This window comes from Pteropus alecto, unplaced genomic scaffold (assembly GCF_000325575.1).
Source record: "Pteropus alecto unplaced genomic scaffold, ASM32557v1 scaffold45, whole genome shotgun sequence".
Taxonomy (NCBI): Eukaryota; Metazoa; Chordata; class Mammalia; order Chiroptera; family Pteropodidae; genus Pteropus; species Pteropus alecto.
The window spans coordinates 21,318,659-21,345,458 of NW_006442491.1; the positions used below are offsets into that span (position 1 = coordinate 21,318,659).

A 26,800-nucleotide genomic window follows, 5' to 3' on the forward strand; every position below is an offset into this window, starting at 1 on the left:
CTCCACAGCCCGGGCTTGCCAAAACCTGCGACCCAAATGTTGACCCCTGGCCCAGGTGGCTAAGACTGCCCTCTTCTGGCCCATGTTCCATGCCCCAAGGGACTGGGAGATGTTTGCTGCCTTTTCATTCACTCAACAGACATTTATAGAATATTGTTGAGGCATCAAGCCTCAAGTAGGCACTGGTGACACAGCAAGAGTCCCCAACCTCATGGAGCTGACAGTATAGTGAGGAACAGTCCCCTATCTGGTTTTGTCTAGGAGAGGGCTGGCCCCAGTGAGTAACATGTGAAAATGTATTCTAAACTTTGTTCTTTCAGGACAGGAGGACATAGAAGACGGGCCAGGAATGAATGAGGGAACCTGAAATATGTGTGTGGACAGGCCACTGAGCTCACATCTGATGGGCTGTCCCCTGTGCCTGGAGAAGAGGTGGCTGAAGCTGACTGAGCAGCCCCAGAGGGCAGAGCTGAGATCCATGAGGGGAGTCTAGACAAGGCAGGCTGAACTGAGGGGGGCCACATTTGGGCATGGAACCCACTGACAGCTCACACCCAGCCATGATAGAATGCCTCCCTCACTGGCTACTCCTGTCCACAGCCTTTAGGGGTCATCTTAGATGAGTGTAAGGAACTCTGAGAAGCCCTTCCTGTCCATGTTTACCCACCCGGCCCCCAGCTGGGGAAAGAGCATTCCTGTGCTCCCACAGCTCTTGGGACAGGTCCTGGCTCCATGCCTTTCCACACTGCATTAAAATAGGTTTCTTTTCAGGTTTGTTTCCCACAACCCGAGGAATTCCATGGGGGCAAAGACTGTAGCTCCTGTTTCTCTTCCACCTGTCCAATGCCAGCACAGAATAGGTGCTTGGTAAATGCTTGATCAATTCTTGAAATACACTGCTGGCACGTAGCAGAGCTAATATATACGTGCCGAGTTGACACAGAGGAGATGGCAGTCAAACCCCCTCTCCCCCACAGTAATCAGATGTTAGGGCGGAAGCTGGAGACTAAAGAAGGTATTTTTAACCACTTGAGAAACACTTGGCTCCTGGGCCCCTCAGGAGTGGCAGGTGCCTGTCCACAGACCTACCTGAAAGATGACTCAGCTGGTTCCTTCTTCATGACCTGTAGCAGACGAGTTAATAAGCCCCTCTTCCCATCACACACCAAACTCCTGAAACAAAAGAGAGACACTGGTGGCAGATCTGAGAGGCTGAGAGGGGCCAAATTCCACTTAGTCAAGGACTGTTGTCTTGGGGCCCTTAGGCTGGGTCTCTGCTGGCTTGATGGGGGAGGGAAACATGGGGACACTTCCAGGCTTCCGGGATGCCCTCCTGCTCTACCTGGGTCCAGAATATCCCAGGACTCTTGCAGTCTTAGAACTGAATAGCCAAGTGCATTCACACCATATCTCAGGCCAGCTTTCCATTCTCAGACCCACTGGCAAGTGATTAGAGGCCAGAAACACATCGAGTCAGACAGGGCTCAGACCTGCTGGAGGGAGCGTTGCTTACACCTAAAGTGGGTTAGGAACAGGCATGACAGAGTCTACCAGATGGGGCAACATCTGTGCCAATGGGGTGAGGCAGGGAGTACCCTGGGGCCCCAGTTTAGCTCCAGTTGGCCTTGGACAAGTGCCCATGTCTCTGGACCTCAGCTTCCTGGTCTAGGAAGCAAAGGCAGCTGATGAGGAAATGACTCAGGACATGTCACTGGGGAGAGAGGGACAAGCAGGCAGGGGTTCTGGGCCCTCCAACTTTTTCTTCAAATAAAGCAGCTCTACTTTTATCCACTATAGACATTAGGGTGAGACTATGTACGATTTTATTTGAACAAGTTCTGCTGCCTTAAAAAGAAAAAAGAAAAAAAAAGCTGGGGAATCATGACTCTCGTTGATGGGTATAGTCATCCCTGCCTTGACCCCCGTGAGCCTGTGACTTCCTCGCCTAGTTTCAGAAGATGAGGGAAGCATAACCCAGCAAATGGGACTTTGGAGAGGGTAAGGGGGCCTGTTTGTACTGCTTGGCTCCAACTGCTACCATGCAAGAAAGGATATCAGCAGAAGTGAGAGACAAGGGGAGGGGGCAGAGCACATATGACCTTTGGCAGGTGACCTCTCCAAGCCCCGGTCCCCCTCTGAAAAGTGGAGGTGATGATGGCACTTCCCTCCCAGGGCTGCTCCAAAGAGATAATGCAGGTGATGTAAGGACAGTGCCTCACACATAGGTGCCCTTGGGACACTGTAGCTACACATGAGTGATAGAGGATAGGTAAGCACACCCGGGGCACACAGGCAGCCAGGACAGGCTGTGGGCAAAGCTGCACCCTGTCCGTGCTCACCTGTCGGTGTTAAGGACAGCTTCCACCTCAGGGATGTTGGCCTTGAGAGATATGGCACTGAGTTCATTCAGTTCCTGGTTGTTGAGCAGCAGGTACTTGTTCCTGAAACAAATGGGTCGGAGGGGGCTAAGGACAGGAGCAGGGATCATCCCCTGCCCATTTCCTGTGGAGGGGGAGAATCTGAGGCTCCCTCAAGTATGTCCCCCAACACCTCGTACCCGAGCCAGCATTCTAGGGTTCCTGCCAGCCTCTGTGAATAGCCAGACTGTCAGCTCCTGGTTCAGAGGGACAAACGGCAAAGGGATGTGTCAATGCCAAGGGTACTAAGGGGCCAACGACTTGTGTACTCACTTCCCAGGGTGACTGTGAGGGCAAGAGAAAGCTCAGTGTGGTGCCTGGCATAAAGGAAGGGCTGGACAAATGACAGCTCTTTATTACAGTATCATGGAAGTGCAGCCACATGTGGTTTACACTGAGGTGACAACAGCTCCCATGGCTCCCAGGTCTTCCTCTTGAGCTGAGGTCAGTGATGGGACAGAGAGTAGAGAGAAGACGGCGCAACAACTTTACTTCTAAGAACAGCTTGTACTTACTCGTGGTGGTCGCTGAAACTCTGGAGAAGCCTCAAAAACTGTATCTTCAAGGTGATGTCCTAAAATATACAAGCACCCTGGATGTTAGACCATAGTCACAACGTTCCAAAAGAAAACAAACACTCTGGTGAGAGCCTGGGCATGTCGCTTAGCTTCTGAGCCTCGGTCCTCATTTAAAATGAGGACTTTCCTTTAATCAAAAAATCTAGTGTTGACGTCCCCCTCTGACCAACAGTAGTTTAAGTTAATGTGGGCTCTTCCTGCTAAAAACACCCCAAAAGACTAGACTAGAAAGTAACTGAAATTCTTTTAAATGGGAGGCTAAGTTCATAAGAAAGGAAGGAAAACCCATAGGAATCAGAAAAAGACAGACTGAGTTCAGAGCAGTGGGCACAAGCACTGATGGTTGGCAGCTCTGGACAGGATAAAGTAGAAATAAGACTTATTCAGGACAGGGCATGGGTTTTAATGTCCTTCAGGGGCCACAGAACTGTAGGCCTGTGTAAAGCCCTGGGGAGTGTATACATTTGTTGAAAGAAGGGTTAGAAAAACCCACCAGCCAGCCTAGAAAGCTGGCGAAGAAGCCCGTCTCTGCCAAGGTGCTGCTGGTAGTAGACAAGGGCCCCCAGGAGAAGGACCCTGGGCTCATACTCCCAGAGCAGTAGGGCCAAGACACGCAACATGAAAACCTGCCCTGGGACACTATGCCTCGCAAAGTACCTGGCTGACAAAAGCAAAGTGCTCTGTAGAAATACTTCCAGGACCCAGGATACATAGGTATTCGGAGGGAAAATAACCCCCTAAAGGTGATGTCTCCATAAACGTTACAGAACTCGTGGCAATACTCTACCCTGAGTTGAGTCTGAAGACTCAAACGTAAGTATTAGTACCCCATGAGCAATCAGAAAGAGACCACAATAAAGTATGTTACAAATAAAGAAAATGCAGAACAAAACATTAACATAATGAATAAAGACTAAGTAGTTTTTGACAAGGAGCGGGACAGAATGTCTAGAAATGCAGAATATATTCACTTGAAATTAAAACCTCAAATGGATGGGCTGAAAGGCAAATCTGACAAGGCCAAAATGAAAAATAGTAAATTGGAAGATAAGGCACTGAGGAAAATCCCCACAATGTAGCGCAGAGACCAGGGTGGACCCATGGCACTAGACCCTGACAGATGTGTGGCATTTTAAAGTCCCTGAGCACTTTCTCCCTGATGCTGGTGGCCGAGCCTTCTGCATGAGGCCAGCAGGTAAGGAACTATAATCTTTTTGCAAGAAACAGAGCTCAGAGATTCAGTGACTCATTCAAGCTCTTCCAACAAGCTGATCAGCACAATAGGCCTCATGACTTCCAGTCTGTTGCTCTAACACACAGTGACAGAGAAGGTAGAGGTAAGCCCTTGACCCCTTAAAAAAAGAAAGCATCCTAAAGCCCCTTCTGGATGCAGACCATTGGTGTTGCATGGTTCTTGAAGGCAAAATTACCAGTAGATATAATTACAGTGTGATAGAGCACAGAAAACCTTACTGCTAGGTAACAGAGTGGGTGGGTCACCTGGAGGGAAGTGAGGCCCATCCCTGAGGCATACAAGGGGAAGCTGGCTGGAGGCCGTCAAGAGGGATGTCTGCATAGGTAGAGGGATGGGGTCACATCTTTCCCCAAAGTAGCTTCCAGTTATGGGATGATACAGGCTATGACTTTCAGTTTCTGCTCTGCTCTCAAAGAATGCGATTTCAGAGTCAAGAGTAGGTCTTGAAACAACTATTCCTGGCAAATAAAGCCCATCTGTCCCAGAGGTACCTTGCTTACCGGGCTACAGTCACAGTTCTGGTTGTGACCATGGAGGACAAGGGCAGATGCTGAATGCTTCCTCCAAATCAGCTTGTCAAACAAATTATTAAGCCCAGGGATTAGCTTGAACTCTGCAATCATTCTGTGAACCTAGATTGGGTAGGAAGGAAAACACAGTAAAACAAACATGCTGCAAAGATCAAGCCTCATGCTGAGCACATACAATAACAACCTTCAGGACAAAGAAAGCCAACAGTCAGCACGGGGTGTTGAGGCTTACAGAAAACACCCACAACAGACCCTATTCTGCCCCCACGAGACACAAATATACTTTTTAACTCTGTTCATAAATACTCACAATCCCAGGAGTCATACGGAACAGCAGGTCCTCTTTTAAGACCATGACTTTTGTATTTAGACATCCCTGGTTTTGACTCTTAGTTCCACCACTTACAAACTGTGTAACTCTAAGCAGGTTCCTTAACCTTTCTAATTTGTTTCTTTCCTCTGCATATCATTAAAGTAAAAATACTCCTCGTGCTTCAAAGTAGGATAAATTTCAATTGGAAGCAAGATAAAAATATAATAAAACGAAACTCTAAAGATCCTAGAAGAATCTATGCAAAGGTTTTTTTCTTTTTAAATAATCAGAGAGAGAAAGACTTTCTAAAGAATTATACCAAATATAAAAGCCAAGAGAAGACTGTTGATTTCAACCACATAAATGTTTTAAAATTCTGCATGGCAAAACTCACAATAAGCAAAGTCACAAGTCAGATATGACAATAGGAGACCATATTAACGATTTTGTGTTACATGCCAGCAAAAAGCTAATTTCCAACCCTACAGAAAAAATGGGCAAAGAATATAGACAGGACATAGACAAGATACAGACAGGAAAATATAAAAGGTTCTTCTATATATGCAAAGTGCTCAGTCTCACCTGTAATATTAATTCTAGGTGTAGCTAATCCAGGTGCCAATTCTAAGGGACACCTCAAACTTAACTTGTTCAAACTGAACTCCTTATCTTCTTCCTTACGCAGTCTTAACAATCTTAGTAAATGGCAAATCCATCCTCCCACCTTCTTAGGCCAAAAAACCTTGGAAGGAGTTAAGGAAGTCATCTACAACTTCTCTCTTATGCCTACATCCAAACTATCAGCAAATCCTACCTGTAATACCTTCAAAACAGATCCAGAATGCAAGCACTTGTCACCACTCCCACCACCAACATGCAGGTCCTAGCTACTGCCAGCTCTTACACACATCAGACAGAGTGATGACTTCGCATTTCACTCAGAGTAAACACCAAAGTCCTTAAAATGGCCTATTAAAGCCCAATGCAATCTGGCCTCCTGTGACTCCTTATCTCTTCTCTCCTTGCTGCTTATTCTAATCCATCCCTCATTTCCTTACTGGTCCCCCAACCCACCAGGCATGCTCCCACCTCAGGGGCTTGCTCCCTCTACCTGGTAGTCTGCCTCAGGGGTTGGCCTGCCTGGCTCTCTCACTTTCTTCAGGACACTGTCATGCCAGATATCATCTTCTCAGTGAGTCTCTCCCCTGGCTACTCCTTTCAAAATTCATCCCCACTTGTAAAATGGGGATAATCTCTCCAATCTCACAGAGCTTGTGATAGTCCAGTGTCTGACTCAAAAAGGTATGTAAGGACTATTGAGCTCCCAGCCTCCCCTCTCCTTAACCCACCCCTCCCCTGTGCCTAGTATCATCCTAGCTAGCAGGAGAGGATTACTTCTCTATCTTGAAGAAGAGTGCTGCATACTTTCAGAGCCCGCTTTCTCCTTTTTAAGGTTATGGGCCCTTGCTTCTCCTTCCTGGAACTGCTTCGAGGCTCAGGGAATCCCGGAATATCTGGAGACCTCCTATAGCTGCCTAGTCTTCATAACCTGACATTGCTCTGAGCTCTGGCCCTCCGCCTTGAGTCCCCATCACACTGGCAACTCCTCCAGTGCGTCACAGGACAGTCATCTCACCAGTCCCTGATCCTTTATTCTCCACAGTAACAAGGTCAGAGAACATGGCTAAGCTACCCACTCCTGCGTTGGCACCAATGCTTTTGCCTAGAAATGCTGCCCACAGAAAAGTACAGTGGAAAGACTGTGAGCTCTGGAATCAGACTGGTTTCCTTATGTGCAAAACAGAGAAAAGGAAAACCACCCTGAGGCTTTGCTGGGCTAGACAGCCATTCTAAGAGGCGGCCTAGTGGTGTACTCAGCACACCACAAGCATCCAGAAAGCATCTGCTCCTGAACAAACCTGTTCTGAGATGTGGGGGAGAGGCCCACCTGGTTTCGCTGACGGCCCATCAGCAGGACACAGAGGACATAGAGCACTTCCAGTTTGTACATGATCTCATGCATAATCTTCATTGACTGAGGCAGTTGGGTCCTAGTTGAAGTGTGAGGCAGGCCATTCTCCTCGGAAGCCCCTGGAGGAGGGAACACAATGGAGGCTGGGATAGCCACCAGGAGAGAGCACTGAGTCACAGATTATGAGGAAACATGTTTCTGTCCTTCAAACCTGTTCTGAACAGACCTGAGGTAAAAGAGCCGTTAGACTGGGCCCTGAGCCCATGAAAGAGACTTTGAAAGCCACAAAACTCCCTCTAGGCTCCAGGGGCCAGGCAAGCTGAGAAACTAAGAAAAATTGACTGCAGTTCTATCTCATCAACTTTAATATACACTAAAAATATTCTGACACAGCCAGTGCAGTAACATGATCCATTCTCTCCCCTCATGTTCCTCTCTCCTGCCACCAGTGCCCCCAAAGTGGCCAGATACAAATGTCTAGTAGCAAATTCTGTCAAACTCTTCAGGTCACAGATGACTCAGCATACTTGGTCTTTCTGCCTAGCTTCCACGAGGGGGCACTACTCAAAGACTGGGAGGAATCCTTTTTGGAAGATTCCACCCCCCCAGTTTTTCGAAGAACTATCTATCTAAAGTTTTCCGAGGTTCAACTTGATAAGGCAGATTGGGCATCACAACTGCTACTAGTGATACGGATGAACATATTCTCTACTAGAAGATTTTCATTTTACCCAATTTCATTATTAGTAACTAGTAGCAGCTAAGTAATATTTATGGGAAACTTGTTATGTATCAGGCATTGTGTTTTGGGCTGTAGATAAACCACCTCATTTATTCTATTACCGAGTTAACAAAATGTCTCCATGGGTGATGCAGGCCACATAGGAGCATAGTCTTGGGAAGGTAGTAAAGCAAAGTGATGAAGACTGAGGGCTCTGGAATTACAACTTGCTGGCTGTGTGACAATGGGCAAGTCACCTCCTCCCTAGGCTTTAGACTGTTCTATAACCTGGGAATGAAAGCAGTGCCACGGTGAATGGCCAGGGTTACTGTGAGGAGCGAATGAGAACATAAGAAAAGCTCAGCACCTGATTCTTGGAAAGCCTCACTTGGAGGTCCCTGTTATTTTAAAAGGTCACTGGCTGGAGTCAAGAATTCTTAGAAGTTACTTCTCCTCAGTTTTCCTCATTTTTAAGATGAAAGGACAAGGTCAAGCTCCTACTGGAATTGCTGCCCTAGAGGCTGTTTACAAAGGCCAGAAAAACTCATGGTACAGAACAGTGGTTATCAGATATATTTAAATAAAGTGCATACAGAAGTTATGGTGATTTCTGCACGCTGATATGACGTTAAAAACCTAACTTACTCAGCCCTACAGACTGGAACTATTTTTTCCAGCTATATTATGTCATTAATATAAAATCACAACTCTGGAAGAAGACCACCTGCTGAATGAAGGATGACTGTGAAGCAGTGGTAGAGTTGTTAGGAGCACTGACTCTGGGGCCAGATTTCTGGATCTGAATCTGAGCTCTACCATTCAATCGCTGAGTGGCAATAGTACTCATCTCTTACCAATGCTGCAAAAGTTAAAGGACTTAATATATTGGAAGTGCTTCAAGCAATGCCTGGCACATGTAAGCAACATGTTATGTTAAATAGAAGTAAAAAACTAACACTGAGGTTTTCTGCTAGTGCTTGCTTGCTATTCTTTTTTTTTCTTTTTAATCTGCAAGCTCTTAATGGCAACTAAAGTGGCGATGGGCAAAGACTTAAGAAAAATTTACTGGAGAAACTTAATTGAGAAAATTCTATCTATTCACATATATTTTCCTTCAGGTTGGGAGAAAAACCATAATTACTCAATTTCAATGTTGGGACTTCTTGGTGCTGATTCCAGAACAGTTTTAAGAGTCAACGGAATTGTGGAGAGACTCTGAAGAGCTAGCATGTAGAATCCTGCCTCTGCTGTACACTTGTGGTCTTGAAAGGCTTAGTGTCCTCATTACCTAGAACGAGGGGACTTGGGGGTGGGCAGGATGGCAGGAGAGTATGTTTCTGGAAGGAGTAGGTACAGCATGTGACACACAAGCCCTCTTCAGTAATAAACGTCTGTGGAGAAAGACAGACATGGGCAGCTTGGACTCCTCCCTGAGTCACTGCCTACCTCTGGCGTCTGGTGTGCACAGGTCTGGCAAGAAACGCTCCAGGATAGATATTTTCAAGAAACATAGTCCCTAAAGCAATGACCAGAGTTTAGCAGCAAAGTTAATTCCCAAGGATGAGGATGGGAAAACTAATTTAAGAGGCCTGTACTTCCCTACAAATGTCTTCAGCTCCACCACACTGATTAAAGTGGCAACCATCCTTCCTACGTCTGCAGCACACTCTGGGGACATTCTCTCTATTAAAAAACAGGTTTACCTTATATCTCACATACATACAATTCACCCACTGAAAGTGTACAATTCAGTGGTTTTTAGTATTTCCAGAGTTGTGGCGCCATCAACAAAATTTTAGAGCATTTTCATCACCCCAAAAAAGAAATCCTGTACTCATTAGTAGCTCCTCCCCATTTCTTACCAAACTGCTCAGCCCTAGGCATCTACTAAACTACTTTCCGCCTCCATGGATTTGCCTATTCAGGACATTTTGTATAAATAGAATCATACAATATGTCCTCTTTTGTAGGCTTCTTTCTCTTAGCACAAAGTTTCCAAGGTTTATTTAGGTTATACCGTGTATCAGTATTTCATTTTTTAAACTGATGGATATTTGATTGTATATAATACATTCTGTTGTCCATTCAGCAGTTGATGGACACTTGGTTAGTTTCTATATTTTGGCTATTATAAATCTGTTGCTAGGAACATGCATGTATAAGTTTTTGTTTAACACATTTTCATTCTCTTGGGTATATACCCAGGAACGGAATTCCTGTGTCATATGATAACTCCGTTTAACCTTTTGAGGAACTGCCAGATGGTTTTCCAAAGCAGGAAACGAGGGTTCTAATTTCTCCTTGTCCTTGCCAACACTTGTTATTATGTCTTTTTGATGATAAACATCCTAGTGGGTGTGAATTAGTATCTCACTGTGGTTTGAATCACATTTCTCTGACGGCTAAAGATGTTAAGTATCTTTTCCTGTACTTAGTGGCTATTTGTATGTCTTCTTTGGAGAAACACTTACTTGAATCCTTTGCTCATATTATGAAATGGGTTGTCTTTTTATTACTGAGCAGCAGGAGTTATATATTATAGATTAAAGTCACTCATTAGATAGATGGTTTACAAAAATGTTCTCTTCCACACCACCCCCCAATTTTCTTCTATTCTGTGAGTGCTTTCACTTTCTTGATGGTTTTTTGAAGCACAAAAGTTTTTTGTTTTAATGAAGTTCAAGATATCTATTTTTAATTCGGTTGCTTGTGCTTTAGGTGCCCTCTAAGAAACCACTGCCAAATCCAAAGTCATGAAGTTTTATCCCTATGTTTTCTTCTAAGGGTTTAGCTCTTACATTTAAGTCTTTGATCCTTTCAATTTTTGTATATGTGAAGTAGGAGGTTCCAACTTCATTCTTTTACATGTGAATATCTAACGGTCCCTGCACCAGTTGTAGAAAAGACTATTGTTGCCCCCCAACTGAACGGTCTTAGAACTCCTGCTAAAAATCAATTGGTTGTATTAAGTGAGGGTATATTTCTGAAGTCTCAATTCTTTTTCATTACATGTCTCTCTTCATGTCAGTAGCACACTGTTGATTACTGCTGAAGTGTGTCTTCTGACTGTTCTTTTTCAAGATTGTTTTGACTATTCTTGGACCCTTGTGTTTTCATGTGAATTTTGGGACCAGCTAGTCCATTTTTGCCAAGAAGACAGCTGGGATTCTGACAGAGATTGTGCTGAATCTGTATATCAAGATGGGGAGTATTGCTATCTTAAAAATACAGTCTTTTGATAATGAACATGAGATGTCTTTACATTTACTTAGGTCTTCTTTAATGTTGTTCAATAATAATGTTTTATAATTTTCAGAGTATATGTTTTACATTTATTAAATGTATCCCTAAGTATTTTATCCTTTTTGATGTTCTTATAAATAAAATTTTCATTTCATTTTTGGTTTGTTCATTGCTATTGTATAGAAATACAATTGATTTTTGTATATTGAGCTTATATACTAAACTCTGTTAAACTCATTTATTAGTTTAGCAATATTTTTAAGGAATTCCTTAGGTTTTCCTATATACAAGATCATATCATCTGTAAATACTTTTATTTTTTACTAATCTAGATGACTTTTAATTATTTTTCTTGCCTAACTGCCAAACAGAACCTCCAGTACAATGTTGTGGCAAGAGCAGATATCTTTTTCTTGTTCCTGACCTCAGTGGGGGGAAGGCTTTCAGTCTTTGGCCATTAAGTATAATGTTAGCTGTGGGTTTTTTGTAGATATATTTTAATAGCTTCAGAAAGTTCCCTTCTATTCCTAGTTTGAGGCTTTTTTGTCTTTTCTTTTTTTTTATCATGAAGGGGTATTGCATTTTGTCAAATGCTTTTTCTGCATCTACTGATGTCTTGGTATCAGGGTAATAATGGCTTCACAAAATGAGGTGAGAAGTGTTTTCTCCTCTTCTATTTCACTGAAGAATCTGACATATTGGTGTTAATTCTTCTTTAAACAGTTGGAAGAATTCACCTGTGAAGCCATGTGAGCCAGGGCTTATCTTTGGGAATAGTTTTTTCATTACTAATTCAATTTCTTTATTTGACACAGGTCTATTCGCATTTTCTATTTCTTCTTGAATCAGTTGTAATAGTTTGTGTCTGTCTTATAATTTTTCCATTTCGCCCAGGTTAACTACTTTGTTGGCATATAGTTTATAGTATTCTCTTAGAGTCATTTTTATCTTTGCAAGGTTAGTTGTAATATATGCTCTTTCATTCCTAATTTTAGTGATCTGAATTTTTTTTTTTTCTTGGTCAGTGTAGGTAAAGTTTGTCAATTCTGCTGATCTTTCCAAAGAATCGATTTTGGTTTGGCAGATTTTCTCTATTCTCTAGTTCATTAATTTCCATTCCAATTCTGTTATTTCTTTCCATCTGCTTGCTTTGGGAATACAATTTGTTCTTTTCCCAATGATTTAAGGTAGAAGGTTAGATGATTAATTTGAAATCTTTTTTAATGAAGGCATTTACAGCTATAAATTTCTCTCTATGCATACTTTAGCTGTATGCTATAAATTTGGTATGCTACCTTCATTTTCATTCGTCTCAAATTATCTTCTAATTCCCTTTGTGATTCTGTCTTTGACCAGTTATTTAAAAGTATATTGCTTAATTTCCACATATTTGTGAATTTTGAAAAAAAAAAACTGCTTTCTGCTATTAATTTTTAATACCACTGCATGTGATTGATGTACATACTCTGTACAATTTTAATCCTTTTAACTTTATTGAGGCTTTTTTATGGCCTATATATGGTCTATCTTAGAGACTATTCTATGTGCACTTGAGAAGAATTTATGTTCTGCAGTTATTGGGTAGATGGTTCTATATATAAGTCTAGTTGACTTACAGTGTTGTTCAAGTCTATTTCTTTGATCTTCTGCATAGCTGTTCTATCCATTATTGAAAATGGGATATTAAAGTCTCCAACTATTATTACTGAATTATCTATTTTGCTCTTCAAATCTGTTTTTGCTTTTGTTGTTGTTGTTAGATGAATATATGTTTAGAACTTACATCTTCTTAATCGATTCACTCTTTTACTATTATAAAAAGTCCCTTCTATCTCTGATAATATTTTGTTTGTTTTAAAGTCTCTTTTAGTACAACAACCCAAACTTTCTTATAGTTGCTCTTTGCACGACATATCTTTTTCTATCTTTCACTTTCAACCTAATTCTATCTTTGAATAGAAAGTATGCCTCTTGTAGGCTCTAACTGGATCTTTAAAAAAAAAAAAATCCAATATGACAATCCGTCTGTTGAATGAATTGTTTAATCCATTCACATTTAATGTTATTATTGACGAAGTTGGATTTACTTCTGCCCTTTTACTTTCTGTTTTCTATATATTTCATGTTTTTTATTCCTTTATTTGTACTTTAATGTTTTTGCAGTAAGCAGTATGTGGGCTCTCTCACAGGCCACTTCTGTTGCCTACTTTCTCATGTGTATGGGTCATACTTTCCTGTGTCTTTGCATGCCTCATAATTTTTGTTAGAAATAAGACGTTTTAGATAAAGGGATTGCTGTTGTTTTCTTGTTTATTTGTTTAGTGACTTGGCTAGCCTAGTTCAGTAAATTCTATTTCTCCAAGAACTAGCGAGGCCTTGGTGCTGCACCTCTGAGAGACCAAACTTGGGCATGTGCAGTCTCCCCAGGTGAAAGTGTTTTTGCAGGACTCTCTTTGGCTCTTTTCTGATCCTTCTGTTAAGCTTTCTGCCTCATCTGGTATGAAACTCAGCTGTCAGGATCTCTTAATTGATGGCTGAATGCTCTAAGGTTTTTGACAATGCCTTGAGGCATACATTGCTCCAAAGTCTGATTCAATTAAATACAAGCAGGTATTTTTTGAGACTAAGGTTTTGAGCTCAGAAGAACTCTCTTCTTAGCTATCTCTTTAGCTGTCTGTTTCTCACTGGCGAGGTAACAGGCATACAGTTTGGCTTTTTTGTTCTCAATTAACAAGAGCTAACAGCCTCCTATTATTTGCTTACAAGGAATATCTACATTGTTTTTGAGAATGCCCTTAGGCTCAAACTTTCCCACATTCTATTCTTACCTATTACCTCTCCCTCTGGCCAAATATTACCTGCTACTACTCTGAGTGGAGCTGGTAGCTTCTAGTCTTCTCAGTTTGCTTCTCCCTGTGTGGAACTCTATCCTAGTGAGCTGATCAAGGGTAATAAAGACCACAGAATTCTTGATCTGTTGGGCCTGGGGTAGAGTTTCCATACTATGAGTGTAGAATGGAGGTGGGTAGAGGAAAGGAGCCTCTAGCATTACGCTAGAACTGTCAGATAGAGAAATACATATACTGTGTAAGTTCATTTATATGTAGGACCTAAGAAACCCAAACTTGGAGAACAGAGAGTGGAGTAGTGGTTACTAGCGGTTAAGGAAATGGGGAGATACTGGTGAAATGGTACAATCTTCCAGTTATAAGATTAACAAGTTCTGGGGATCCAATGTATAGTACAGTGATTATAGCTAATGATACTGTATCACGTACTTAATACATGTTAAGAGAGTAAATCTTAAATCATCTCACTACAAAAAAAGTGGTAATTATGTGATGGGATAGAAGTATTTATTAGCTAATGCTGTAGTGGTAATCATTTTGCAATATATAAATCTATCAGATCAACACATTGTCCATGTTAAACCTAAAATGTTGTATGTTATTATATGTCAAAAAATTTGAGGGGTGAGGGGAGGAAGAAAGGAGCCCCTGAACTCATGGCCATACTCAGTCAAGAATTTAGCCTCTTCTTAGAGTTGGATGGGATTATAAAGCTGGCAGCCTGTCCCTCCCAGTGAGATATCAAATTCTTTAGGAGCTGAGGTAGCCCTGTCTTTTTGGCCACACTTGCCCAAAGTGGAACTTCCATGAATTATAACTGTTCTGAGTTTTAGTAGACTTTCTTGAAAAAACGTTTCACTTACTGTATACTCATAGAACAATTTCCACAGACTTTACGTGGATGGTTTTTATTGTTGTTTTTTATAGGTTTTGTCTGTAGTTCCACTGGAGAAGCAGGCACACTTCCATTTCAGAAACAGAACTCCTCCCTTCACTTTCATCTGCATGCTTACAGAGAGAATTCCTGGGTTTGCACAACCTGACCCCATTCTGCTAGCCAGAGCCAAATGCTTCAGGGTTGAGCAACTGACCCAAGATGAGCCCTAGTCCTTCACCAGGTAGCTGGAGCTAAGCCTAGGCCCCTATACATTTACTAGGCAACACACTTCTTCAGAAAAAAGACTAAAGAAAGAAGAGATACAGCAAGAACTCTCTGAGTTCCTAAGAATGCTGTGGTTATTGGCTTCAGAAAGGCCTTTAGGTTCTTCAACAAAGCCTTTCTCTCTCTGCAATCAAGTCCGCTTTGAGAGAGTCCAAAGAGGTTTCTATCACTAGCTATCAAAAGAATCTTAACAATTATGATTTAGGACTGCCCTGAGGAAAATTCTACTTTGAGAAAATTTCAATTTATCCTCCTTGGAAAAGAGGTCAAGAATGGCTCAAGGAACCCACGAGAAAGCTCCCCACCTCTCAGGAGACCCACCCCAACTACCTTGACTGTGCTCCGATTCTTCATTAGCCACTCGCATCAGGGCATCTAGCACCAAAGCATTGTCTAGCCACGTGTACCACTCCTCCAATTCTTGAAGGAAGCTGGCTGTGCCCGTTGACTCTGACACCTTTCGAGTTGCTAGCTTGCAAAGTCGCTCAACAAAGCCAGGGATGCTGAGAAGGGCCGCTGCAGAAAAGAGAACAAAAGAAGAAATTTCAAAACAGACAGCATCTCTAGAGCCCTCAACAAACAACCTGCTCTTTACCTGCATGACAGGAATGATTTTTAACCTGAGAGCAGCTAGCTAGTCAGAGCTTCCCTTTAAAATGAAATGCCAAGCTAAAGTAAAATAGTAATAAAACTACAGAAACAAGTTCAATTTTAGCGGGTGCAGGGAAACAGGCTCTCTTATATCTACTGGTGGGAAGATAAACTTTTATGCCTTAAATCTGTGTGTCTTTGAGCCAGGAGGTCCATTTCTGGCAATTTACCATAAGAAAATAACCAATTATACATACAAAGATAGCTATATAAAGATGTTCATTGGTGTGGTTTCCATAATAAAAAAAAGTGGTGATAACTATAGGTTCATTAATAGCATATTGATTAAATATGATATAGCCATACAGTGGAATACAGACACTAAGAATGACATATCTTATTACAGTAATTCCAAAAGATGTTTAAATTTACTTACTAGAGAAAAAGTAAATTATTAAACAGTATTGGTTTAAGCCCATTTTCTTTAAAAAATTTAAACTTTGCTTCTTTAAAATATGCACATAATATACATATCCATACACAAAGAACGGAAAGATATGCACCAAGGTATTTACTGTGGCTGTTCCTGAGTAGGAGAGGATATAAATGCTTATTTTAAAACTACTTATCTACAGTTTAATTTTCCTGTAACAAACAAGTATTAGCAGGAAGGAACGATAAGCCTTTTTTGGGAGGAGGGGTAATTTAGAAACTGACTACCTAACTCCTATTGCCACCAATCCTATTTTACTCGCAATAATAAGATGAAAATTCTGATCAGCATAAGAGAACATAATAAACTTTGAAGGCAGGGAAATCTGGGTTTAAATCCTGGCTCCATCATTAAACCTTCTTTAAAATAAGGCTAACATCTGTACATATTTGCTTGTGTATGCATTAAATCTTCCTGCAAGGACAGAAAACAGCAGTGGTTGCCAAAGGCAAAGAGAATTAGACCAACAGGAATAGAATGGGAGGGAAACTTTGCAATGAACACCTTTTTGAACCTGTAGATTTTTTATGAACCATGTAAATGTATCACCTAATCAAAAATTAATAAGTACTTAAATATCTCATAGTATTAAGGTATTACTATTTTTACTTTAAAAAAATCAAGATGTTACTATAAATTTGGGAGGGTACAATATGGTATTGGAACTATGTTTAAAAGTCATTATTTTGTAAAAATTTGTACAGGTGAAATTTTATGATGTCTGGGATTTGCTTCAGAATCACCCAAAGTGAGGTAGGGAGAAGTGAATAGGGATAAAGACAAGCCACCAGTTGACAATTTTTGAAGCTAGCTAGGTGATGAGTAAATGAGGATTGTTATGCTATTATGTGTGTCATATATATGTCTCTACTTCTATATGTTTCCCATAATGAAAAATTTTAAAGTAAAATTCAAAAGAATACTAAAGAAAATTCTTTAAAAATAAAATAAATTAAAACAAATTAGTTAGGAGTATTATATGAAGTCATATACATTTAGTTCCAGCACAGAGCTAGGCAAATAATCTTAGCTCTTTCCATCCTCTATACATTATTGAGTGACTATAAAATGTTTAACTTCACTCAAAAAAAAGTGAATTAAAACCACAAATTAACTTTCCTTGAAATGTTAAATATAGAATTATCATATGAACCAGAAATTCCACTAAGTATATACCCAAGTGTTCAAATACATATACACACATTTACACCATGACTATTCACAATAGCCTAAAGGTGAAAACACTACAAATGTCTATCAACAAATGGATAAACAAATTGTGGTATATATATATATATACAATGACTATTATTCAGCGATAACTAGGAATGAAATACTGACATGCTACAGCATGGATAAACCTCAAAAACATCATGCTAAGTGAAAGAAGCATCATACATGATACAAAAGGTCACATATTGTATGATTCCATTTATATGAAATATCCAGAATAGGTAATTCTACAGACAGAAAGCAGGTGAATGCTGCCAGGAGTTGGAAAAAATTGAGAAAAACTGTTTAATATGTATGGGGTTTCTTTTTGGAGTGATGAAAATGTCTTGGAACTAGATGGAGGTAGTGGTTGCACAAACTGCAGATGTACTAAATGCCACCTAACTGTTCACTTTAAATGTTTGATTTTGTTATGTGACCTTAACCTCAATAACACACACACCCCACAAGATAGTTTTGGGGTGTTTTTTGGGTTTTTTTTTTTGAGATAATAATTTTTACTTATCAGCTTGACAAATATCAAGAAGTTTTAAAAGGCCATGTACTAGGAAGGATACACAGAGTGGGAAGGTGAACCAGTAATTTCTTTGGAAGTTTAATTTGTCAACATCTATCAAAGTTTAAAGGCCAAATATCCCAAACATCATACTCTATACACAAGGTTGTTCTTTGTAGGAACAAAGACTTGAAACAAATCAAATTTCTATCAATAGAGGACTAGATAAATTGTGGTATGCCCATATATGGGACTACTACATAGCTGTAAAAAAGAATCAGATAATTCCATACATACTGGAATGGAATGCTTTTGCAAGATAAAGTTACGTTAAAAGCCAGGGCAGAATGGTGCCTATTTTACATTACCATCTGTACAAAAAACAGGGAGAAGCCAATCTTTCTCTTCCCCTCATCCACCTCCATGACTGGATATGAGAAAATGGTAATAGGTTACCATGGGGAGGGTTACAAATGTTCTATTATACACCTGCTGTTCTTTTTGTACCTTATGAATTTTAAAAAGAAAAACTTAGGTATTACTTTTTCTCAAGAGTAAATAAATAAAAGAGATTGGATTCTACATGAAAATCTTCAGAAAGCTGGATTTTTACTCTCACACCCCTTTTCTCCAGGGTAAATAGCTCGTTTCTTTAACTGTTCCTCACAAGACAGTTCCTAAGACCTAATCTTCGCACCCTGCATACTTAACACAGCCCTTCAGATGTGACCTGTACAGGATTCTGAGACTCTGACTCCCATCCCAGAGATTCCTGGGCTTTTGTGAGTCACTCATCTCTTGAAAAGCTGATGAAAGTGATAGACTCTCTCTCCTCCCCCCTCAAAAAATCACTGGCCCAATTATACTGACCAACTTATATATAGTCTTAGAGGACTGGCACCTCAGCATCATACAGTCTTTATAATTCTCACAGCCTTATCACACACTGTTGGTCAATGTTAAACTGGCTGACAACTAAAACACCCACTACTTCCAAGAATTTCTGCAAAAGCAGACCTCTTCTCTCCTCTTATTTGTTAAAACATCAATATTTCCAAAATACTGTAAATTTTCCTCTCACAGTTTCCAGCTCTCTGAGATGATTCTGAATTCCATCCTAGCTCATGTGTTGCATAAATCAGCCCCACTCAGCTCAGTGTCACCTATAAACTAATAATTATCTGGCCTGTGGCTTCATCTATATCTCTAAAATCTTGAATGATTTTTTTTCCCTCTCAGATGGAGCGATTTGTTCCAGTCTGAGTCAACAGAGGGAACAACTAGTAGTTCCGAGAATCGCAAAAAGGGCTCTAACATTTTATTATCTGAGCTCCAGGAAGATAGGATAAATCATTATTTTAGTAGGCAAGAAAACTAGCTCACAGTACAGTATATTTAAAACAAAATAAAAATGTTCTAGCAACATCCTACACACTTGAAATACACTGAAAGCCCTAATCTACAATATGACTGTATTTGGAGACAAGGCTTTTATGGAGGTCACTCAATAAGCTCATCAGAGTGGGGCTCTAATTCAATAGGACCAGCGCCCTTAAATAAAAGGAAGAGACACCAGAGATCTCTCTTTGTGCATGCACAGAAGGCCACATAAGGACATAGTGAGAAGGTGGCTATCTATAAGCCAGGGAGAGGCCCCACCAGAAATCAACACCAATGGCTCCTTGATCTTGGACCTCTAGCCTCCAGAACTGTGAGAAAATTAATGTTACTTCAGCTACCCAGTCTGTGGTATCCTGTTATGGCAGCCAGAGCTGACAACTACACATACCTTTATTTAAAAGTATTCAGTACTGGAATTCAATTAAAGAATGACAACACTGAGGACTAAGATCTTTCTCATCTACCCATGATTTATGTTCACCTTGGCCTTCTCAGAGCCTTTGACTGGAGAAAAATGTGCATGGAATGGGGAAGGAGAGACAGAAATTACAGTCAGAGAGTTGGGAAGGGCTAGACCCTGTATAATATGATGCACTAAAACACAACATTTAATAAAACTTTATCCCAAAAAGCAGACATCACATGTAGATCACCTCATGGGTTAGCCACACAGGTATGAAAGTAAACCTAGCCATTACATAAAGACTTTAATTTTTTAATCCCCCAAATCAAAGAAAACTAGGCTTGGAGTTAAAACTCAGTTAATTTAGAAACCAACTGACTAGAATACCTCATTCCCCGAGAATGATGGGTAATGCTGGTATTCCTTGCGTCAGCTTACAAACAGGCACATGAGGATAATAGATACTAGCGGAATTTTTAAAAAATCTGCCAGAACAGATTCCTTAAATGGGAAACTAAAAGATGAAAGTTACTTAGTGCCTCAGTATACATAGGTATCCAATACTGAATCTGTATGATCCTTGATTTCCTAAGCTGTGCAATGGGGATACTAATTTCTTTCACAGGGTTACTTGGAGGATTACATAAAATCACTTCTAAATAAAGTAGTTAGCTCAATGTCTGCCACATAACAGGAGATTAACAAATGTGAGCTTTGGTCAGTGTACATATATATGTGCATTTAAATAAGCTCTGAGGTATAAGTTAGGTATAATAAAATTCATGTTTTTAAGGATGTATATTTTATGATTTACTAACCTAAGTAGTCCTCAAAAGTCGTAAGAAAGAAGAGGGGGGAAGAAAAGTTTACACAGACCAAGGAAGGCCTTGGATCTATGGACTCAGAAGAGAAAAACAAGCCCTGACGGGAGAACTGCAAACTTGGGATCCACAGAGTTCACATACTTCTGTTCTAACATATGACTAAAATGTGTAAAATTATATTCCCTAATAACCTACTAGTACAGTTATGACCATCTGGTGTTCATAACTGAAATTACATTGTTAACAGAGTTAACAGAGGACTCATAGTCAGTATTCAGAAGGAAGGCTGCTGGGTAGCATGCAGCAATTCTGCAGAGCTCAGCCTCGGAATGCACACATCCAGTCAACTGGACTTTAGAAACAGTATCGTTGTCAAAGCATCATTAGGGCTGCTGCTTTTTAATGATAAATCTTTATTATTTCATCTTAGTTATTTGGTTAACCTTAATGTACACAGTGATGTTTTTGCATAGACAATATTTCTAGCCTGTTAATGTTCAAGAAATAGCTTATAAGGCACATAAACGTTTTAGTTCAAATATGAAACATCTATACTCTTAAGACCAAAAAGATATATGTCTAACTTCCCCCAAATCTGCTTAGGCCAGAATACTTTATCAATAGCACAGAGTTATTTTGCTACCAAAAAGCAATAGGTGAGAAAGATGGGTTAGAACAGTATTTTAAAAATTTAAATAACTAATATACCCATGTGGTTCTAACATCAAACAATGTATAAAATAATACACCAAGAAGTCCCACTTCTACTGCTAATGTCACCTACCCAGTTACCAGCCATCCCTAACAGGTGGCTCACATAAGTTTTCTTGAATATACTATTTTTTTATGCATACTGTATATGAGCAAATATATCTGGTCTTATTCCTCATCTCTGCCTTAATACAAAAAAGTGTATCATATACACAGTTCTGCATTTTCCTTTTTACCATTACTATACCTTGGAGATTTTTCTGTATCAGTAGATACACAGAGATCACCTTCGTTTTTTAAGCAGTCTCTTGTCGATGAACATTGAGGTGGTTTCTAGTCTTTTGTTACTACAATGTTGCAATGAATAACCTTGTTTGTGTATACAATGTATAGGATGAAGGCCCAGGGAGGTTTAATGAATTGAAAAGTACAGCTATTTGTAACTCTGATAAACAATGACTCTTAACTTTTTTGAGCTTCTAATGAAAGCTATGGATTTAGCCCCCCAAAATAATTAACAAATACATACAAATTTTACATACTCTAAGTAGACTCTAGGAACCCTCACATGGATTAATCTCTAGAGATATTGAAAGAGCTAATGATTTAGGAAGGGGTCTCAGAACTAAAATTTTAAAATTCTGAGAGTATAAATTTTACCTTGGTTGATTTCAGCTGCAGAAGGCCCCAAGCTCAAGTTCTTCTTCTGCTGAGCATTTTTGGCAAGAAGTGTGTGCTTGTCATCATTCCCTGTATCCATCTCTGAAATGGTGACAGCCAGAATCCGGCAGAAATTAGCAAGCTGCTGCTGATCGAAATTGGATACTAAGGAACTCAGATTGGGGACTTCATCTAGTCGGATCATTTCCTACAGAAGACAAATAAAACAGTCCCCAGACTCAGTTCATTCAAAATTGGATGTGCTCTTCTTTTGCATTCCCTGAAGAATGGGGCTTGGTAGTTAGACCACTTAGGTTCCAATCCCAGCTCTGCAATTTGCAGCTGTGAGACCTTAGGTATAGAAATTTAAGTTAGTTTGTTCACCTGTCAAATGGAACTAACCTACCTCATAAGACTGGTCTGAAGATTTGCTCGTGTGGCTCATTTTGCCTATTAAAAAAAAAATACCACTCAAGTTTTATCAATTATAAACTGCCATTCTTGCTACATATATTTTATTTTTTAAGAAAGAATTTCAAATATAGCTGAAGGCCCATTTCCCCACTCAGCTGCATTCTCTTCTCTCTCTCCAAAAGTAATCATTATTTTGTACTTAATGTTATCATTCATACATATTTTTATATTTATGAATATTTCCATAAAAGTATATGGTATTGTTCTGCATGCAGTGTGAATTTTATCATATACTACCTAACTTTTCAGTTAGTGATACTTAAATACACTGATAGAAGTAGCTCTCATTGATTCATTTTTCACTGTTTTATTCTACAATTTACTCATTCTTTAAATATATGTTCAGGTGAACTACAATTTTTCACTATTAAACAATGTTGCAATGAACATTTTGAGTGACAAGCCTTCTTGCCTTTTTCTTGACTTTATAGAAGTATTACCAAAGTTTAACATTAAGTTTGATGTTTGCTGTAAGTTTTAACAGATATCCTATATGTAATTAAGGAATTTTCCTCCTATTCCTAGCTTTTATCATGAATGAGTATTGAGTGTATTGAGTTTTAAGAAATACTTTTTGTTGTTCGGTTACAGTATTCTGTTAGAGAAATACCCAATCCAGTAGAAGTTAAGTAAATTAGTGGAGGAAGGGTAGCAGGTAGTATCTGAGGAATATAAGGATGCTTCAAAATGAGAAAAGTTCATGTAATTCATGACATCTGCAGATTTTAAGAAAAAAAAAATTTTTTAATTAAAAATCTGTGTATAAGTGGACCTGTACAGTTCAAATCCGTGTTGTTGTTCAAAGGTCAACTATATTTTAATTTTTATTTAATATTTGATATATACAACATGTATTATGAAGGATAACAAAGTAAACAGGTGCATGTGTTTACTATCACATCTCTGTGCCTGCCAAAGGTAACCACTATCCTAAATTTTATTACTGCTTTGCCTTTAAAAAAGTTTTCATGTATATGATTTGCATGCTTAATTTGGAGCTTTACAAAAATGATATACTATATACAGTATTCTGCAACTGACTTCTAGCAATAATTTCTATGATTCAGCTATGCTGTTGCCAATAGAAACAATTCATTCATTTCTACCACCGCATAATATAGGCACACTTCATTGTACTGCACTTCAGATACTGCATTTTTAACAAATTGAAGGCAAGACCCTCCACCAGCAAAAAAGATTATGACTTGTTTTATTATGATACTCGCTTTATGGCACTGGTCTGAAACAGAACCCGCGGTATCTCTGAGGTACGTCTGCATTCCACTGTGTAACTAGAGTACATTTATCCATTCTCCTGTTGATAGATCGTAGACTTGGTTTCAGTTTTTTACTCTGTGTTTCTTGATGCACATGTGCAGTTTTTTTCTGGGGCAGTGGCTTCCAAACCATTCTGATAATGCCCCAAAATAAGAAAATCTCTATAACAGCCCAGTAAATTCATATATGTGAATGTATAAATAGTAGTATAAATACACCTTACATTATATACTTTGATCTTTCCTATTTAGCTAGCAGACTCACTGAATTGATTTCGCAACCTCTTGGCTTCAATTTATTGTTTTCATTTCTAAGAATCACTGTTCTGCGATTGAGTTTCCACATAAGTGTGCCTAGACATAAGTTATAGGTGACCTGAGCCACACTATTGATACCATGGCCCTCAGAGTATACCTAGGCGCTGGGTCACACGGTATGCACATGTTCAAGCAGAAAACAAAAGAAAGGTAAATGTATTCTGCTAATGCAAAAAAATGTCATCAGTTATAGTAGTGCTACCAATGATATATTCTCGCCAAATGTGCTTTCTCACTGTGGTCTTCTATTTATTGACCATCTGTTTCTCTTCCGTGAAATGCTTGTTCATATCACTCCCCATTTTTCTACTGGTCTATCTTTTTCTTGCCAATTTGTAAGAATTCTTGTAAATTCTGAATATCAATCCTTTGCTAGTTGCATGGGTTGCAAACACCTTCCCCCAGTTTGTGGCTTGGGTTCCTTCGTTATGGTGTCTATTCCCCTTTCCAACTGCACCAAGGTACCCATAATGTCTGGCAGAACTCATCACCATTTTTGGCAACACATAAGAAGCAATCCTAGGCTCCTATGCTGATACTGCCAGAGAGTCTGGTGTTTCCACTCTGGGAGCTCCTTCTCACACTGGCTGGAGCACACATTATTGGAAAAATAAGAAAGCCTTTTTATTAAAGAGTACAAAGGATCTGTCTGAGACCTGCACACATTTCCAATGAGTTCCAACAGACAATGGGCCACTTATACACATCTTCTGCCAGGGCAGCGACAAACAGAGCCCAGGGAAAGTGCAACCAAAAGACAAAAATGAAAGCTGGAGGGGTCACCACAATGCATGTGGGCACCCTTTTTCCCAGCAACAGCAAATCTTAAGAGGCTGCTTCTGCCTTCTCAGTAGTAAGAGAAAGAAATCTGCCAAACCTGCTACCAACATGGAGGTATGGGACAAGGACGGGGGAAGTAAGCTCCAGGACCTAAAATCATTACACCAAAAATCTAATATAGGGATTCTCACAGAGGTCTGTTGATATGTTTTTAGGGTCTGTGAGTTCTCAATGATAAATTTTTAATTTAGTGTGTTCATTTCAATCATAGCTTTAAAAAATAAAAGCTATCTGTGTGGATCATCAGCACACAGATATGTGTCTCTTGTGTTGGTGTCAATTAACTTTAATTGATGATGACTAGGGGGGAAAAAAGAGGTGAATTTAGTAAGTGAAAGTCAAACATCACCACCAAGGGAAATATATCCTAATAAATAAAGGTTTCACAGCTGTTGAAACATAAAGAGTGGTAAAAGAATGAAGTCATCACATAGGATACAGCAACAGATATGCTAAAAAGGTCCTGCATTATAATAATTCATGAATTATAATAATTCATGGCAATTTGATTTTGGCAAAATAACATTAACCATCACATTACATTCATGAAGTCAATCTGAACTTCTGAGTTTTATAAATAGTTTTGATTTCAATTGGTATATCTGTTTAGGTTTTATAGTCATATAAGATCCATTAGTATAAGAAGTATAACCTAGTTTTTACTTAAATATATTTAAATAACACAAAAAAATAATTTAACACTAGGAGTATGGAAAAATTTTTGTTTAAAAATAATTCTACTTTAAGTTAGAATTGAATCATCTGAGACACCCTCCCCAACTGGTTACCCACCTGCTAGAGGACATAGCTCACCTTTTTAACACCCAAAATATCTTCAATGAGGGTTGCTGTTTGTAAGAATGTCTTCTTACTTGTCATCAATGTAAAAAGGAAGATCACAAAGTCATTCTTTTCTGCCAAACGCTTTGTAACTCCTTCCGTCTATCACATGGGAGGAGAGAAAAGGCAGAACAGATGATAAATATAAAATATAAGGAGCAAGGTATACCTTCCATTGGAAACACAATCCCATTTTATATCAAGAATTCTTGGCTGAGGTCTTAAATCTCTAAGACTATATACAGAACATTGTGTGCAAACGTATTTTTCTGGGGAGGGGGTTTTTCACAGTAATCATCACAGGTTCTTGACCTAATATCTGCCTAGTATCCAAATCAGGAGCTACAAACTAGTATACAGTAGGCCAAGTTTTATTTGGCCAGCAGTCTTATAAAATTTTGAATGTAAATGTCTTTAAGGCAAGACATGCTTACTCTAGATTAGTTACAATTTACTAAGTCCCCGCTTCAAAACGAGCAACTTAAAAAACATTTCCTGTTTTCTGCCCAATCCCTGGAGGTACTGGTATTTGTAACTCCAAAAGCCAGTGATAGAGTCAATTACATCATATAGCTTTTTTAAAAAAAATAAGAACAATTTCTTACCGGCCTTAGTTGCGAAAATAATTGTGCATTTCCTAAACAATTAGTTTATTTTTATCGTATAGATCTGTCTGTGCCTATTTGTGTCACTAGCTACATGTGGCTATTAAGCACTTGAAATGTGGCTAGTGTGAACTAAGATGTGTTTTAAATATAAAACACGCACTAGATTTTGAAAGGTCAATATAAAAAAAATGCAAATATCTTTACGTTTATTTTTAACTTTAAACTCATTAAAATTAATTTTACCTCTTCCTACTTTTTACTTTCTAAAAAAAAAGTGGCTACAAGGAAATTTAAAGTAACCTAAGTGGCTCGCATTATATTTCTAGTGCACAGTACTGTTACAGATGCTGAGTTGTGTGCTAAAACATATTTCCGTACTTGCATTGGTTGCTTAGAAGCTTAAACACAAATTTGTCCCCTGTCCGTAATACAGATGATTTTATGGTCTACATTTTTATAACAGCCCAATTCCTGGATGTATATTATACTCACCTTGTTTTAGCCTTTTCATTCTTATCTACTTCTAAATTTATGATCTTGATAGATTTTACATACTTCACTCTTATAAAATGCTTGAAATCTTTTTTTTGA

At 39.3% G+C, this 26,800-nt stretch overlaps 1 protein-coding gene across 1 annotated transcript in view; it reads right to left on the reverse strand.

Moving 5' to 3' along the window:
- Positions 1–26,800, reverse strand: part of TRPC4AP (transient receptor potential cation channel subfamily C member 4 associated protein) — a 59,499-nt gene that overhangs the window by 5,180 nt on the left and 27,519 nt on the right. The window contains exons 6-14 of the mRNA XM_006921744.3: positions 25,575–25,703; positions 21,853–22,060; positions 15,371–15,556; positions 7,042–7,208; positions 4,751–4,882; positions 2,933–2,991; positions 2,340–2,441; positions 1,090–1,173; positions 7–25 (exon numbers count right to left, since the gene is read on the reverse strand). Of these exons, the coding sequence (XP_006921806.1) occupies positions 7–25; positions 1,090–1,173; positions 2,340–2,441; positions 2,933–2,991; positions 4,751–4,882; positions 7,042–7,208; positions 15,371–15,556; positions 21,853–22,060; positions 25,575–25,703 (1,086 nt within the window). The remainder of the gene's footprint in view (positions 1–6; positions 26–1,089; positions 1,174–2,339; positions 2,442–2,932; positions 2,992–4,750; positions 4,883–7,041; positions 7,209–15,370; positions 15,557–21,852; positions 22,061–25,574; positions 25,704–26,800) is intronic.